At 43.8% G+C, this 17,598-nt stretch overlaps 1 protein-coding gene across 2 annotated transcripts in view; it reads left to right on the top strand.

Moving 5' to 3' along the window:
- Positions 1–5,214: 5,214 nt before the first annotated feature.
- The window catches only part of LOC122555664 (WW domain-containing transcription regulator protein 1-like), a 163,261-nt gene continuing 150,877 nt past the window's right edge, over positions 5,215–17,598 (top strand). Inside the window, exon 1 of one of the 2 annotated variants that reach the window (XM_087993330.1) lies at positions 5,215–5,724. In XM_087993330.1, the coding sequence (XP_087849456.1) occupies positions 5,315–5,724 (410 nt within the window). In that variant the 5' untranslated portion in view covers positions 5,215–5,314. The remainder of the gene's footprint in view (positions 5,725–17,598) is intronic. The other variant, XM_087993331.1, reaches the window with a different exon arrangement.

Genomic DNA, 17,598 nt, shown 5'->3' with positions numbered 1-17,598 from the left:
ATCTGAACCATCTCTGGACTTTTGTTTCCACTATTGTTAGCTGTAAGCCTATTCAATCTGTTGATCAGTCTTTGTGTGGATCAAAATTTATTTGCACAGGACTACATTTACCTATTACTAGTTTGACCTTCTGTCTCTTTTAAAGACAGTCTTTTTTATTTTTGTACTTACAAAATTGTAGACTGAAATTTGTACAAACTGTTTTAAAATCAGTGTTTTGAAGGATTGCAACATGTTGTGAAAAGCAAGCAACCTGACTCTTATGGTAAGCAATGAGTAAATAGCTGTTTGAACAAACAATAAAGAAAGTGACTGCAGCTGAATTGGAGCCCAGAAGTTTTATGCACAGCTAAATGGAAACGGGAGGTTTATTGGTCTATGGACTAGTGACTGGTTATCAATGACAAAAGCCTTTTTACCTGCCAACAACTGTGTGACTGGCACTTAGGCAGGTAAACAGCTTGGGACTCAAACAAGATAGAGGGAAGTGTTTTGATCTGCACCACCACAGAAGCTGTCTCTCTGTTCTCTGCAGCCAAAACCCAAGTTACACCTGAAGAAAGCTCATTTATCTTCCCTTCAGCAGTTGTTCAGACTTTTAACTGATAAGGCTGAGACACTTGTAAACAAATAAAAGCATCAGGAGAATGATGACTGGAAAGCAACATTCTGACCTGTACAAGCATCAGAAGGACCATCATAGCAATCCAGGTTTAGGAATCACAGAATTCCCACCCTCTGCCCATAACCTACTTTTTTTCTTTACTATGTATCTGTGTATGTGTGTAAATGAGAGTTCATAAGGACACCAGAGTTTTAATTTGTAGGGTTATATGCTGAAGATTTAAAACTATTTACTTATATCAAGAGTTTAATTATTTGGAGTAAATAGTCATTCTTGTTAAGTAAGTATAGAAAGCTGGTCTTTACTTTCATAGAATCCGTACAGTGTGGAAGCAGACCATTTGGTCCATACCAACACCCCAAACAGCATCACACCCAGACCCACCCCCTACTGTATCCCTGCATTTCCCATGGCTAATCCGGTCAGCATGCACATACCTGGACACTACAGGCTATTTAGCATGGCCAATCCACCTAACCTGCACATCTTTGGACTGTGGGTGGAAACCAGAGCAAACCTGCACAGACACAGGGAGAATGTGCAAACTCCACACAGACAGTCACCTGAGGGTGGAATTGAACCTGGGTCCCTGGTACTGTGAGGCAACAATGCTAACCACTGAGCCAATGTGCTGCCCTTTTTCTCAACTTGGGTCTGGAAATCAAGTGAATTGGGGAATTGTGTGTACTTCAGTTAAAAATCTTTAACTTTTGGGATAACTTCTGGAATGGCAAAGCTGGATTTCCAGACTCCAGAGAGTCATGTCACTTCACTGACCTTTTGGACTCAGTAGATCACCATTTCAACATTACTTTTTTTTGTTTAATCTCAATGTTTGGTGTCAGCCTTGATATAGTGAATGCCCTCCCTACTTGGAGTCAGCAAGTTGTTGGTTCAAGTATCAATTCAAAAGTTTGAGTGTAAAATCTAATCCCTAACCTTATTGAGGGATATTGCATTGTTAAATGTGCCATCATGCAGTTGAGAAATGAAATGAAGGCACCCTTAGCTAGATGTAAATAGTCTCCTGGCACAATTTCAATGAAGCCCAGGAAATTTATGCTCAGTCTCCTGGCCGGTATTGATCTCTCAACCAGCATGACGTAAAATTGCTGTTTGTGGGAGTTCGCTGTGATCCAATTAGCTTCCACATTGCCTGCTTAAGTACTTCCTTGGCTGTTAAGTACTTTGGCATGTCCTAGCGTTGTGAAAATCTCTACATAGTCATAAACCCCACAAGCTCTTTCTTTGCAAATAAAAAGAGAATACTGGGGAAGCTCAGCAGGTCTGGCAGCATCTGTGGGGAGAGAAACAGAGTTAACATTTTGAGTCCATTCTGACTCTGCTTTGGAGCTTTCTGCTCGGGTTGCCCGTATGTCCCAGTGCTTGATCCACAAGGAATTAGTATTTTTCTTGGCTAGAAAGTGCCGCAGTGAAATAATTAGATGCAACGGTGTCACTCTTCAATTTCGTCATTTCATGCATTTCTGCACATGTCCTTCACATTCACAATTCCTCATCAATGGCATTAAAACTGTAACAGCACAGACTGTTCCAGACACTGTACACCCACTGTGAAAATGGCCTCTTAATTCAGATTATCTCTGCTTGTGTTATATCCGCCTGGGGGCTCCGAACAGGAATGCCACCTTTCGCCAAGCTTGAAAGAGAACAAGGCACATAGCAGAGGTGAGGGTGGGACAAAGATTGTGGTTTCAGTTTTGAAGTTTTTTTTCACTGCTGAGCTTCGTTAAACTGGTTAATCTCAAACACTAAATAAATCAATGCATTTTGCCTGATGTAAGTGACAGAATGGGAGAGTAACATTGTTCTTGATTCTAGCAGGTACACACTGTTTGATTTCAATTTTATCAGTTTCTTACTCACTGATAGTCAGGGACAGGCTAGAGACAGGAGAATGGGCTTGAGGAGGCCCAGGACTTGCATGTCCTCGGCAGAGTGCTGTCTTTTGGTCTCCCCCACACCATGGAAAAGACCTTGGTAGACAACAGGAGTCTGGATGAACATACTAGACAGGCAGGAAGCTGAAAGTGATTGAATGGCAGAGCAGACTTGATGGGCCAAATGGCTTAGCTCTCCCTCCTATATCTTATGATCTGGGTACAGAATCATTGGCACAAACCTTGATTCTGAATCCCAATCCTGGTACTTAGAGAGTTAGAGTCATAGAATTGTACCGCACGGAAACAGACCCTTCGTTCCAACTCATCTATGCTGACCAGATATCCTAAATTAATCTAGTCCTGTTTATCAGCACTTGGCCCATATCCCTCTAACTTCCCATTCATATACCCATCCAGATGCCTTTTGAATTGTACCAGCCTCCGCCACTTCCTTTGGCAGCTCATTGCACACATGCAATGCCCTCTGTGAAGAAGTTGCCCCTTAGATCCCTTTTAAATTGTTCCCCTCTCACCATCAAACCTATGCTGTCTTTTGTCAAGTTTAGAGAGGTGCTGGAGAAGCACAGCAGGTCAGGCAGCATCCGAGGAATGGGAAAATCGACGTTTCAGGCATAAGCCATTCATCAGGAATGAGGCTGGGAGCCTTGGGAATGGAGAAATAAATGAGAGGGGGCGGAGCTGGGGAGAAGGTAGCTAAGAGTGCAATAGGTGGATGGAGGTGGGGGTAAAGGAGATAGGTCGGAGAGGATGGTGGAGAGGATAGGTGGGAGGGAAGGGACAGGCCTTGAGGACGGTGCTGAGCTGGAAGGTTGGAACTGGGATAAAGTGGGGGGAGGGGAAATGAGGAAACTGTTGAATCCACATTGATGACCTGGGGCTGGAGGGTCCCGAGGCGGAAGATGAGGCATTCTTCCTTCAGGTGTTGGGTGGTGAGGGAGTGGCGATGGAGGAGGCCCAGGACCTGCATGTCCTCGGCAGAGTGCTGTCTTTTGGTCTCCCCCACACCATGGAAAAGACCTTGGTAGACAACAGGAGTCTGGATGCACATACTAGACAGGCAGGAAGCTGGAAGTGCACGGTGAACCAGACAGAGTAAGGAGGTGCAGAAGTCGACGTTTCGAGTGTAACTTCTCCATCTCCTGATGCTGCCTGGCTTGCTGTGTTCTTCCAGCCTCCTGCTAGTCTATCTTGGATTCGAGCAGATTGTTTGACTCTAACTTGGAAAAGACCTTGGCTATTCGCCCCATCCATGCCCCTCATGATTTTATAAACCTTTATCAGGTCGCCCCTTGGCCTCTGACGCTCCAGGGAAAGTAGTCCCAGCCTGTTCAGCCTCTCCCTATCCTCCAACCTGGGCAACATCCTTGTAAATCTTTTCTGAGCCCTTTTAAGTTTCACGACATCTTTCCTGTAGCAGCTGCAGTTAACAGTGGGTAGGAACTGGCATTGAGGGCGATTCTGGGGGTGGGGGAGGGGGGTGTGTGCTAGTGCTTTCAGATGCTTTGACAAAGTGGCATGTTGACGGAGGCATCAAAACAAGATAAAGAAAGGGAGGGAAGGCAGGAGAGGAATGGAAAGGGTCAGTCCCATCGGGGAAGACAGGGGGAGAAAGAGAGGAAAATTAAACTGGAGGCGGCGACTCAATAACTGAGGAGAGTGGAAAGCCAGACAGATAGAGTGACAAAAGAAAATAGAGTGGGGGAGGTAGGCGGGGATTAAAATTCCTCTATTCCATATATGGTAATAAAAGAAAGGCAAAGTCATTTCGTGTTCGATCGCTGTTCTTAAGGTCACACAACTCAAAAACAAAAGGAGAATGGGGGGGCGGGTATTGTGGTAACACACAGAGACACAGATCTCTGAGGGATATCTCCCTTTCCTTGGGGTGTCCCTTATCTGCACCCCCCCCCCCCCCTCACATTCCTGCAGTGCTCTCGGAGCTGGACCCCCTTCAGGAGGGGCTGACATTCCGCCCCTCCCCACCACTTCACAAAACTTTTTGGAAAGAAAAAAAATCTTTTTTCTCTCAGAAGAATAATGGATCATTACGGTTTTTTTTTTGCCAGCTTTGTTTCCTCACGTCAGCAAAAAAAAACAGCAAAGAGACACAATCAGAAACTTTCTCTGTACGGGCTGTGTCTAAAAGTAAACCCTCCCCTTGTGCTCTCTCCACACTCCTCCTCCTCCCCCCTCCCCAAATTACACATCCCCACCCCCTCAGCACAAAAAAACCCCAGCAATAATGAGGGGGGGGGGGGGGTGAGTCTGTAAAAAGTTGCTTTGGTTGAATTTTTGTTTACATCTATTTCAGTGTGTGTTTTTGGGAGGAGAATGGGAGGGGTGGGGGGGTGAGAGGTAGGGAGGAAGCCAGGAAATTGACAAAGACTTGTTTTCCATAGTAAGGTTTCGCTGTTCTGATTTGCTCAGGTCGAAAAGCAACGAGACTGAGAGCTCATGAATAATTAAAACCGCGAGCCTTGGAGCCTGTAGGAACGGCGCTGACCGAACGAACACTCCTTGGAAACTTGAGTTTCCTCAACTTTTTTCTCTCTCTCACTCACTCGCCTGGACTTTCCAGACGGCCGATCATGAAAGTCTTGATTATTTTCCACTCGCACTTTTGAAGACTTGGACTGGGGCGGGGGAGGGTGGGTGGGGGAACTTTTTCTTTGGGGAAAAAAAAGTTTTGGAAAAAGTTTTCCAAACTTTGTATTTATTATTTTTTTAAAAAAAGACACTTTATATCTATCTATATCATTTTGCAATGGATCAAAATCCTATTCCGCCACCGGGACAGACCATTGTCCGAGTTCTGGGAGATTCCGAGACCGATTTGGAGGCGTTATTTAACGCCGTGATGAACCCCAAACCAGGCGCTGTCCCGCACCAGGTGCCCATGAGGATGAGGAAACTGCCCGAGTCTTTCTTCAAGCAACCGGACTCCGGATCGCACTCGCGTCAGTCCAGCACCGACTCCAGCAGCAACTTGCCCCAGTTCCAGGTGCAGCACATCCGATCGCACTCATCCCCGGCCTCTCTGCCCGTCAGTGCTAACCCGAACTCGCAGCCGTACGCCCACCTCCGGCAGCAGTCCTTCGACAACATAGACGATGTGCCGCTGCCCCCTGGTTGGGAAATGGCCAAAACGCCGTCAGGCCAGAGATATTTCTTAAAGTGAGTACACCTTGTACATTTCCAGCTCCCATTTCAACCCACCCTGAACTTTGCCCTACTTTCCAGACGCGCTGAGCGATCAAAGCAACAGCAAAGTCTCCCTTGTGCTTGCCCTGAATAACCTCAGAGGGATGGAATTAATTCTGCGGGAGGGTCACTCGTTAACTCTGCTTTCTCTCCACAGATTCTGCCAGACCTGCTGAGCTTTTCCAGCAGGTTTTGTTTTTGTTTTTGTTGAGGGGGAGGTGGGACTGGATTTGGATTCGACACGATGGGCCAAATGGCCTCACGCTACACTGTAAATCTTGTTAATTTGATAGTTATAAATCTCTATGAATGAAGTGGAGGTGCCGGTGTTGGACTGGGGTGCACAAAGTAAAAAAATCACACATTTTCACTCAATGAATGAAAATATCCCGTCGCTGACATCCCCCCAGCCCCCAACTCCAGTTAATTTTTATTTTTGACAAGGGTAGGCTTGAAAATAAAGTGAAAGTTTGTAACTTTTTCTTTTGGTTTGGTCAACAAGAACAGGCTTGTTTTGTTAAATGTAACCAATCTCCTTTGTTACGTACATAGTTTGGTCCATTTGCAAAGAAAAGTTAAGTGACCTACAGGAAGAGTTATCCATCTGAAGATTTTGCAAAATCCTTGCTCTCTCAATAGTATTGAAAGAATGAGATTGACTAAAAGGGTCAATGAGATTGGCACAGTCCACAGAAGACTGAGCACAGTGGCCGCGATTGGAGTGGTAAAATGGGCAGAAAACACTTGTACAGATTGTTGCTGTCCAGATGCCCAGTTTGTTCAAATGACATTCTGGGCTTGCCAAGGTGAGAAATGTTTGCTATTTCATAATGTGACTTGGAAATGGCACTTTGAGTAACCAGTGTTCTAAAGAGAAGCAAAAGCGGAATTGATGAAGAGTCACTGGACTCAACATTGACGCTGAAGTCACTCCACAGACATGGCCAGACCTAGTGGATTTCTCCAGCAATCTCTGTTTTGGTTTCAGATCTCCAGCACCCACAGTTTTTTATGTTTTCTTTGATTGGGTCTCCTTTAGAGCATAATTAAAAATCACACAACGCCAGGTTTATTTGGAAACACTAGCTGTTGGACTATAACCCAGTGTTGTGTGATTTTTAAATTTGTCCATCCCTGTCGAACACCGGCACCTCCACATCTCGGAACATAAGACATAGGAGCATAGGCAGGCCATTCAGCCCATCAACTTCACTCCACCATTCAACAAGACCATGGTTGTTTTGATAATTGTCAAGTCCACTTTCCTACCTTCCTCCTGATAATCCTTGATTACCTTACCGTTTAAAAATTGCAGCCTTGAGTATACTTAATGACCCAATCTCGACATCCCTCTGTGGTTAAAAAAAATCCCCCAGATTCACTATCCTCTGAGAGAAGAAGTTCCTCGGGCGGCACGGTGGCTCAGTGTTTAGCACTGCTGCCTCACAGCGCCAGGGATCCCAGGTTCAATTCCAGCCTTGGGCGACTGTCTGTGTGGAGTTTGCACATTCTCCCTGTGTCTGCGTGGGCTTCCTCCGGGTGCTCCGGTTTCCTCCCACAGTCCAAAGATGGGCAGGTTAGGTGAATTGTCCATGCTAAATTGTCCATAGTTGTTAGGTGCATTAGTCAGAGGGCGGGTGGCTTACTCTTCGGAGGATTAGTGTGGACTTGTTGGGTGGAAGGGCCTGTTTCCACACTGTAGGGAATTTAATCTAATCGCTGCCTTAAATGTGTGACCTCTTATTCTGAGATGATGCCCTCTGGTCCTAGGCTCTCCCAGAAAGGGGAAGCAACCTTCCTGCACTTAGTCTAAGAATCCTGTTTGTTTCAACGCAGTTGCATTTCATTCTTCTAAATTCCAATGAGACCAGCCCCAACCTTCTCAACTTCTCCTTATACCCCATCCAAACCCAGAATCAGCCAAGTGCGTGTATGGAATGAGCTGTCAGAGGGAGTGGTGGAGGCTAGTTCAATTCAACATTTAAAAGGCATTTGGATGGGTATATGGGTTTGGAGGGATATGGGCCACGTGCTGGCAGGTGGGACTAGACTGGATTGAGATATCTGGTCAGCATGGATGGGTTGGACCGAAGGGTCTGTTTCTGTACTGTAAATCCCTATGACTCTAAGTGAATCTTCTCTGGATTGCAGTATATCCAATGCTGATATATCTTTCCCTAGGTAAGGGGCCTGTAATTGTTCACACTATTCCAGTTATGATCTGACTTGTGCCTTGTATAGTTTTAGAATCATAGAATCATCATAGAATCATAGAATTCCTACAATGTAGAAACAGGCCCTTCAACCCAACAAGTCCACACTGACCCTTTGAAGAGTAACCCACCCAGACCCATTCCCCAATCCTATTATCTTATGTTTACCCCTGACTAATGCACCTCACCTACACATTCCTGAAGACTATAGGCAATTTAGCATGGCCAATCCACCTAACCTGCACATCTTTGGATTGTGGGAGGAAACCGGAGCATCTGGAGGAAACCCACGCAGACACGGGGAGAATGTGCAAACTCCACACAGACAGTTAACTAGGGTGCAAAAGTGAAGTCAGAGAGAGTCTGCTTTATATACAGTGCACTGGACATTGTCTAAACTCCAATCTCTGAATATCTCTTCACACTAATTCCTGTGCCAACTTTAGCTCTCTGAATGTGACTCTGTACTTTGCGCTAGTTTGCTCTCTGGACTTGCTAACTATACACTAGCAACCTGATCCAACTCACTTTTTACGGGTTCCAACCAGCTGTTAGGGAGATTCATGTCCAGTCAGTTTCTGCAAAACTTGTTTTTATCTGCAGATTTTAAACTTGGCACTAGATGGGAGAAGGATAATGTCTTAAGCCCCATGAATGCACGTCACACGACTTCCTCCCCATTCTGTTTGAGGATCCCTGTGTAGTTGCTGTCAGGATGTTTTTGCTGTATATTTGGGAGAGGGATATTGTCGAGCCCTTGTTGGTGACCTTGTTTATATGCTGATCCATCCTCCTTTTTGCATGCTGTTGACAGTCTTCTATTGGGTGCAAGATTTTTTTTTGTTGTGTTTGCTATTATTCATCAGGATTGGCAGAGAATGTGTACTTTTTGCCAAATTAATTGAGAAACATTTTAGAGGCAAGCAAGCCTTCAGCCAATGCAATCTCCACCCATCCCTCAGAAGCCTTACCAAGGGATAACCTATGTCCATTATCTGTAACACCATTTATCTTTTGTGCCATTACACCACATAAGTTACATAATATTACTGTCAAGGTTAAAATTTATAGCCTCCCACTCAGTGACTGCTGATACTGTCACTGCTGGTAGTTGGTAGTTCTTTTAGCATTAACACAATATTTGCCATTTGACTGGATAGTCAATATTCTGAAGACTTAACTACACAGTATAGACAACAGCTAAATGTTTCTAGTTATTTGTTCACCAGCTTTACCAAAGGGGAAATAGAGTATACTGTATCTCTACTGACCTCAAAGTGCTTTAAAAGTTCAGTGGACAACGAGGTGATAATGACCAGATCCTCTGTCCATGGGTATTGGTTGAAGAAATCATATTGGCCATAATAGCAGGGGGAGTCATCCTGCTCTTATGGAGTCACAAAGTCATACAGCATGGAAACAGACCCTTTGGTCCAATTAGGCAAAAGTGAGGACTGCAGATGCTGGAAATCAGAGTCTAGATTAGAGTGGTGCTGGAAAAGCACAGCAGGTCAGGCAGCATCTGAGGAGCAGGAAAATTGATGTTTTGGGCAAAAGCCCTTAATCAGGAATGAAGGACTTGTGCCTGAAATGTCAATTTTTCTGCTCCTCGGATGCTGCCTGACCTCTAATGCAGATCCCTTTGGTCCAACCAGTCCATGTCAAACATAAACTCAAACTAAACTAGTCCCACCTGCCTGCTCCAGGCCCATATCCCTCCAAACATTTCCTATTCATGTATTTATTCAAATGTCTTTTAAACATTGTAATTGTGCCCACATCCATCATTTCCTCAGGAGGTTCATTCCACAGGCGAACCACCCTCTGTGTAAAATATTTGCCCCTCTTTTTAAATCTCTCTCCTCTCACCTTAAAAATGTGCCCCCTAGTCTTGAAATCCCCCGTCCTAGGGAAAAGACAGCTACCATTAACCCTATCTATACCCCTCATGATTTTATAAACTTCTATAAAGTTGTCTCTCAACCTCATTTTAGGACTATCTAGTTGTAACATCACAGACAGTGTGTAGCACACTCTCATTACTGCACTGGAGCATTAGCCCAAATTCTGCCCTCATGGCTCTAAACTGGGGTCTGAATCCCCGCTTTCTAAACAAATGTGAGTGCGATATTTGACAGGATTATGCATGTAAATCTTACTGTGTGGCTGAAGCATGTTTTGAAACATTAACAACATACCTGTGGTATGCAGGTGAACTTAAAAAAAGAAGCTTGACCTGATATCTTAGGAAATAAATGCATTGATTTGTGTGGCCTTGTGTGATGCATTCAATAAATTTCTGAATTTTAAGTCTAGGTTGAAGAAAGAAACCTGCTGGTGAATTTTTCCATTTTGCACCCAGCAGGACAGATGCAAGAATATCAAATTTCAAAGGGGTTAACAATGTCAGAAGCTGCGTGTATTCATGTCCTCTTTGGGCAAATGGGACTTTTTTTTGAATTCGTCAAAAATTATATGATAATGCATTTTCCATGACAACATGATGACCAATCAGATTTGACTTGCCAACCAATTAGTGTCCTATCCGCTCACAATATAAATTGCTACTCCCTTTGAAATTTGGCATTCTTGCACCTGTCCTAATGGAGTGCAAGATGAAAAACTTCAACAGCATGGTTTCTTTTTTCATGAATTCCAGCTTCTTTACTACCTGCAATTGTTCTTGAATTATGTGCAAAGTCTTTAGAATTAAGGCTGAGGGGTGACCTTACAGAGGTTTATAAAATCATGAGGGGATAAATAGACAAGGTCTTTTCCCTGGGGTGGGGGAGTCCAGAACTTGAGGGCATAGGTTTAGGGTGAGAGAGGAATAATTTAAATGAGACCTTTGGGGCAACTCTTTCACGTAGAGGGTGGTGCGTATATGGAATGAGCTGCCAGAAAGTGGTGGAGGCTGGTACAATTAGAACATTTAAAAGACATCTGGATGGGTATATGAATAGGAAGGGTTTAGAGGGATATGGGCCAAGTGCTTGCAAATGGGACTAGATTAGGTTAGGATATCTGGTTGGCATGGATGGGTTGGACCGAAGGATATGTTTCCATGCTGTACATCTCTATGACTTTATGACTCTAATTGCTTCATCTCATCTAAATAATAAGTATCATATGTTGGCCCCAATGTCATTGGCTGTAGCTAGGGAGCAGGCTGGTGTGGGAGAGACAGATGAGGATTGATGGAACAGGTTGCAATATTAGCTGCTGATCGACATTCGGTTGCCTTGCCTGAGAACAACTATGTGTGAAACGCAGACCAGAAGAGGGTTAAACATGGCTGTGATGTCCTTGATGGTGAAGAACTTAGTGACTTCTCACAAATCACTGGGGCTTTTATGCACCATTAGCAGCCTGTGCCATGGATTCACAGTTTAGGATTCAGGCTGAGGGGGTGACATAATAGAGGTTTATAAAATCATGAGGGGATAAATAGTCAAGGTCTTTTCCCTGGGGTGGGGTGTCCAGAACTAAGCGGCATAGGTTTAGAGTGAGATGGAAATACTTTAAAAGGGACCTAAGGGGTGCAGCAAATTATGGCTTTTATCATGCCATTTGTTGCTTGGGACACTAGACTTGGGCTGGGAGGAGAGAGGAAAGATACAACAGCGAGTTTGGAAAAAGACAACCCTTAAAAGGTAATCGGAGAATGACTTCAGATTTTTAAAAACCTCAGGGTTATTTTCTTGGCAGAATTTGCACATTTTTGTTTGTTTGTGGCTGAATCACAACAGTTGGTATTCAAGCACTGGACTACCAAGTTAAGACATGGACGTCTTGTCAAAGGTATGCACATCTGCTGAACAACTAAAGATGGGCAAACAAGCAAACAGTTGTTTTGAATTGTTGGAAGTGTAATGACTACAGTAAGTTTGGTTCTGGATGAAACCTCAAGGTGTAAGAAGTAAATTCCAAAATTCACTTAAGAGTGGCTGTTGAATCAGGAATGTAGTTTACTTGCAGTTTTTGTTTCCAGTGCTCAAATAACAAAAGTTGTGAAGGGCCTTCAAAACAATGCCTAAAGCTTAAAACTTAGAAAATTGCTAATGATACACAAAGCTAAGTGAGAATGTAAGCTGTGAGGAAACTGCAAAGAGATGGAGATAGTTAAGAGAGTCCTGATGATGGATCCTGCCCATAACATCGACTCTTCTGATGCTCTCTGACCTGCTGTGCGTTTTCCAGCTCCCCACTTTATCGACTCTGACTTTCCAGCATCTGCAGTCCTCACTATCTCCAAGAGAGTAAGCAACCAGGTGACAGATGGCATGTAATGCAGCAAAATATTATCAACTTTAAAAGTTAGAAGAGAGAAGCAACATTTTATAGAAAAGAATGTTGATATTCAGAGTCTGGGTGCATTCACTGAGAAACACAAGACAGTTGGCATGAAAGCCATCAGGAGCGCCTATGACGTATTGACCTCCAATACAAGGGAATAATCCGAATTTAAGAATAAGAAAGCCTGGCTACAGTCATGCAGGGCTTTAGTGATACCATACCTGGAATATAATGTGCAGTTCTTGGTCTCCATATTGAGACAAACATACACTTATGTTGGGTGGGGGAGTGATACAATTAGCTAAGTGGCGAGATGGTTCATGTGCAAGTCAGATTGCAAACAACCAATTTCCATTCTGGTTGAGGTAGCCTTGAGGTAAGTCTCCTCGTGGTAAATAAAAGCGTAGCACCGTTACATGGTTATTTCACTAATCACCATGGACCTGCCTCTAGGAGGAGAATAAATATACTTGCATCGGAGGCAAAAGTTCACCACATTGCTTCCTGGGGTGACAAGGTTGCCCAGCGATGAGAGACTGAGTAAATTGGGTCCCTATTCTCTGCTTTTAGAAGAATGGGAGGAGATCTCATGAAACGTACCATATTCTGAAGGGGCTTAAGCTGACAGGATAAAGGCTGAATCATTGAGGCCTGAGATGAGGAGAAATTTCTTTGCCCAAAGGATTCTGAATCTTTGGAATTTTCTATCCCGGGAGCGTTTGGTGCTCTATGATTGAATACATTTGAGACTGAGATCGACAGAGATTTGGTCTCTCAGGGTGGGAGTTTGGAGTTGAAACCGAAGATAGCTATGAGTGCATTGAATGGTGGATCAGGCAAAATGGGCTGTATGACATACTCCTGCTGCAACCTTTTATATTATTGCGTGAAAGTTTGTCAGTTGTCTCTATGACTACTTCACAACTCATTCAATGCTCACATTGAGTTCATCTTTTCCCGCATGTAACAGATGCAAAATGTTTTATGCATTGATGGTTGTCATAAAGTGCTGTTGTGAAAAGACAGCAAGCCCATTCATAATTTTGGTCCTTGTAAGTCTCGCAGTTTTCTTGTTTTCAATTGATTCCACAAACCTAAAAAGGTGAAAGCAGCAACTTGCCTTGCTGACTCAACAGCCAAGACTTGTAACTCCTCAAAATAATAATAATACACATTTTTATTGACTGCAAAGCAGCTTACCTCGAAATGTCAGGTGAACATAGGAACAAGAACAGGATATTTGGCCCTTTGAGCTTGTTACAATTTGAGATAGTTGCAAACGCAGCATGCCTGATGGTACTTGTATTATTGCTTTTGGAGATAACTGGACCCTTCTTTCGACTTCTAATGACTTTATGCCCAGGAGCAGTTCCTCTCCCCGTCATTATAATACTAACGTCAGTACTCATGACAAAACAGATCAGTGCATGCACAACAGACGTGTTTCTGTCTTGGCCTTTCCTGCCTGCATCAACTAGGTTTTGGAGTTAATTTGGAAAGTTCGGAACGATAGCAGTTTATATTCACTGGTGACATCAATTCAAGGGATACAGTTCAGTGATTCCTAACTTATTGCATAGCTCTTGCAACCCAGGCCACCAGAAATTAGGGACGCTAGGCTGCTCAAAATACATTTCCTTTTTGTATACACTTGTAGGGTGCCAGTCAGTTGCAATCTAGAGAGTAATTCAGCAAAGAATTCTTATGATATCTTGAACCATGACAACAGATTCCTCATATTGAATTAAAAAGCAAAATACAGCGGAGGGTGGAAATCAGAAACCGGCACAAAGAATGCTGGAGAAACTCAGAACCTCTGAAGAAGAATCATATGGAATCTGAAACTTTAACTCTGTTTCTCTCTTCACAGATGCTGCCAGACCTGCTGAGTTCCTCCAGAATTCTCTCTGTTTGCCTCATATTAAGTTACTGCTTGAATTACTTGGCCAGCTATGTGTTTTCTTTCACAATATATAGTTCATGTACTATTTTTAAAAAAACAATTTCCAAAATAATTATTTTATTTTAGTACAGAAGAGGGACAAGGTTAACCAAAGACAATAATGAGATAATGGTAATTGTTTTCATGAAGGAATTATATTTAGTTCTTTTGGGTAAAGGGATGAAAGGGAATGGGTAGAAAGTAGGAACAGGGGACTGAGTTGAATGAACTGCCATGATCATGTTGAACGGTGGAGCATTCTTGAAGGGCTGAATGGCCTATTCCTGCTCCTATTTCCTGTTACTAAGTGCATGAAAGCTTATTCTCATTGAAGTAATTGGACAGTATTTAAGAGGAGGAAGGGCACTTCCTTTTGGGGGGGGGGGGGGGGTCAGGAGGGGGTAGAGGTCCCATCTGCTGAAAGCTGCCAACCTTTATTGGACTCTGCAATGGCACTGGAGAGGTGGTGCCATTACTCCACTCACCCAGAAACAGGAGAGTGATCGGAGGAAGAGTATGGCGAGGGATGTCACATCGGGAGGTGTGGCAAGGCTTGCTCTCAGCAGCTCTCCCCATTCCCTACCCCGTTTCTCAGACAGGTACTAAATGAGCTTACTAGCCAGGCTTCCAGCAAGGGGACAGGCTCACACACTGCTGAGTGAGTGCCAATGGCAATGGACTGACGTCCTTACATGAGCATTCATTTCCAATTTCAGTGCCTCAGTTGCAGCAGGACGGCACAGTGGTTAGCACTGCTGTCTCACAGCGCTAGAGACCCGGGTTCAATTCCCGCCTCAGGCGACTGACTGTGTGGAGTTTGCACATTCTCCCCGTGTCTGCGTGGTTTTCCTCCGGGTGCTCCGGTTTCCTCCCACAGTCCAAAAATGTGCAGGTTAAGTGAATTGGCCATGCTAAATTGCCTGTAGTGTTAGGTGAAGGGATAAATATAGGGGAATGGGTCTGGGTGGGTTGCGCTTTGGCGGGTCAGTGTGGACTTGTTGGGCTGAAGGGCCTGTTTCCACACTGTAAGTAATCTAAGTAATCCAATAGTCCTTTCCATTCGTAGACTTGACTGGGGCAGTGGTTTGAAGTAGCAGGGTTTCCACCCTCCTGCCTGATTAAATGTACACTTCCTCCCCACTATCACCAAAAGCAGTGTTCAGTTTCACCAAGGGGCGTGAACAAATCTCGAATTCAACGCTCTTCCAACCTATTGTCAATGTCCTGATGAAACTCACCTGAGTCAGAAAAGCAGGGTCCCCACAAGACTTAGTCTTTCCGCAACAAATGCTGATATCTGGATTATTTTTGATGTGATGACTCAATTTAGCAAGACATAGAGACTTGGCACCCATGCTACAATTACATAGTGAATCAGCAGAGATTCTCTAATAGTCTGAGTCACCATAATCACCCATATGACTTCACAAAGCAATGGTTTTGAACACTTGTGAAACAGATTCAGGCCTGGCACTTGGTTCCTGTGTATAAAATCAGAAGGCTTTATCAATTTAAACTGAAAAATGTGTTGCTGGAAAAGCACAGCAGGTCAGGCAGCATCCAAGGAGCAGCATGCTGCCTGACCTGCTGTGCTTTTCCAGCAACACATTTTTCAACTCTGATCTCCAGCATCTGCAGTCCTCACTTTCTCCTATTTTATCAATTTAAAAGCAACTTTGTTTAATGTTGGTCTCTGAAACTGCCCCCCATTTCTTGCTCTCTTTAGCCACAACTCTGTGTGTAGCTCGCAGATTTCTCTGCCACTAATATTTGATACTTCTGCTGCTCTTTCACATTTCCCACCAAACAATACAAAACATAAGAATTAACATCCCCAACCCTAGTTCTTCATAATTTTGTAGTTTCTTTACCTTGTCTCTTATTCTTCCTTTCTGTGAGATTTATCACCCTGTACTATGACCTCCATTTCCCCTAAGCTTCCAATTTTCCTCCCTGATCCCCATTATCATTGTAAATCATTTGTTTTCCTGTTTCCCCCCTCAAAACCATCTCCTCCCTTCAAATCACCTACCCTTGACTTCTCTGTCCCTTCAAACTGCGACTCCATCTTCAAGCTTACATTCTTGAATGTCATGTTGGATCTAAAACATAAGAACAAGGAACAAGAGCAGGCCACTCAGCCCTTCAACCCTGCTACCCCATTCAATAACATCATGTTTGATCTGATTTCAACCTCAATTCTACATTCCTGCACATTCCAATAAAGTTTGATCATCAAAAATCTATCTACCTCTGCCATGAAAAATATTTAAAGAGTCTGCATCCATTGCCTTTTGAGGAAGGAAATTCCAAAGATATGCAACTGACTGCAAGAAAACAATGTTTCCTCATCTTTGTCTTAAATGGACCACCACACAAGAATAAATATTCTTTCCACATCCACTGGTCAAGATCTCTCAGGATTTTATATATTTTGGTTAAGTCACCTCTGAATCTTCTAACTTCCAGAGGTTATAGACTGAGCTTGTCCAGCCTTTTCTCATAAGGCAATCCACTTTAATTCCAGGTGCTAGTGTTGTAAACCTTCTCCAGACTGATTCCAATGCGTTAACGTTTTTCTGTAAGTACAGTGACCAATGCTGTACACAGTACTCCAGATGTGCTCTCACCAATGCCCTGTGTAACTGAACCATCTTCTCCCAACTCTTGCATTCAATTCCCCTCATAATAAAACATTTTATTCCTGACTCCTTGCTGTACCTGGATACTAACCTTCTGTGATTAATGCATCAATTTCACATTTGCCCACATTGTACCCCATTTGCCAGATCTTTGCCCACTTACCTAAGTTATCTGTATTCCTTTGCCTGCTCCTTATGTCCTCTTCACACTTCGCTTTCCTACCTATCTTTGTGACATCAACAGATTTAGCGACCACATCTTGATCCCTTCATCAAAATCATTTCTATAAATTGTAAATGGTGGAGGCCCTGGTGGCCCTGTGCACACCACTTGTGACATCCTGCCAGCCTGAAAAAGACCCATTTATTCCTATGCTCTGCTTCAGTTAACCGGCCAATCTTCTATCCATGCCAATATGTTAAAAATGCACACGTTTCCTGCAATGATTTTCAAGTTTACACACCCTGGAAAGGCTCGTTCTCTCTTTCTCTTCCTTGACTTGTCTGTAACCTTTATTATGATGTAGGGGTGGCACAGTTGCTCAGTGATTAGCACTGCTGCCTCACAGCGCCAGGGACCCGGGTTCGATTCCAGCCTTGGGCGACTGTTTGTGTGGAGTTTGCATGTTCTCCCCTTGTCTGTGTGGATTTCCTTTGGGTGCTCCGGTTTCCTCCCACAATCCAAAGATGTGAAGGTCAGGTGAATTGGCCACGCTGAATTGCCCATAGTGTTAGGTGCATTTGTCAGGGGTAA

This window comes from Chiloscyllium plagiosum, unplaced genomic scaffold (assembly GCF_037043375.1).
Source record: "Chiloscyllium plagiosum isolate Xiang-an unplaced genomic scaffold, Cpla_swu_hap1 HiC_scaffold_13, whole genome shotgun sequence".
NCBI classification, from domain to species: Eukaryota; Metazoa; Chordata; class Chondrichthyes; order Orectolobiformes; family Hemiscylliidae; genus Chiloscyllium; species Chiloscyllium plagiosum.
The sequence above is the reverse complement of the archived record's forward strand: the minus strand, read 5'-3'. Positions and strand labels throughout refer to the sequence as shown.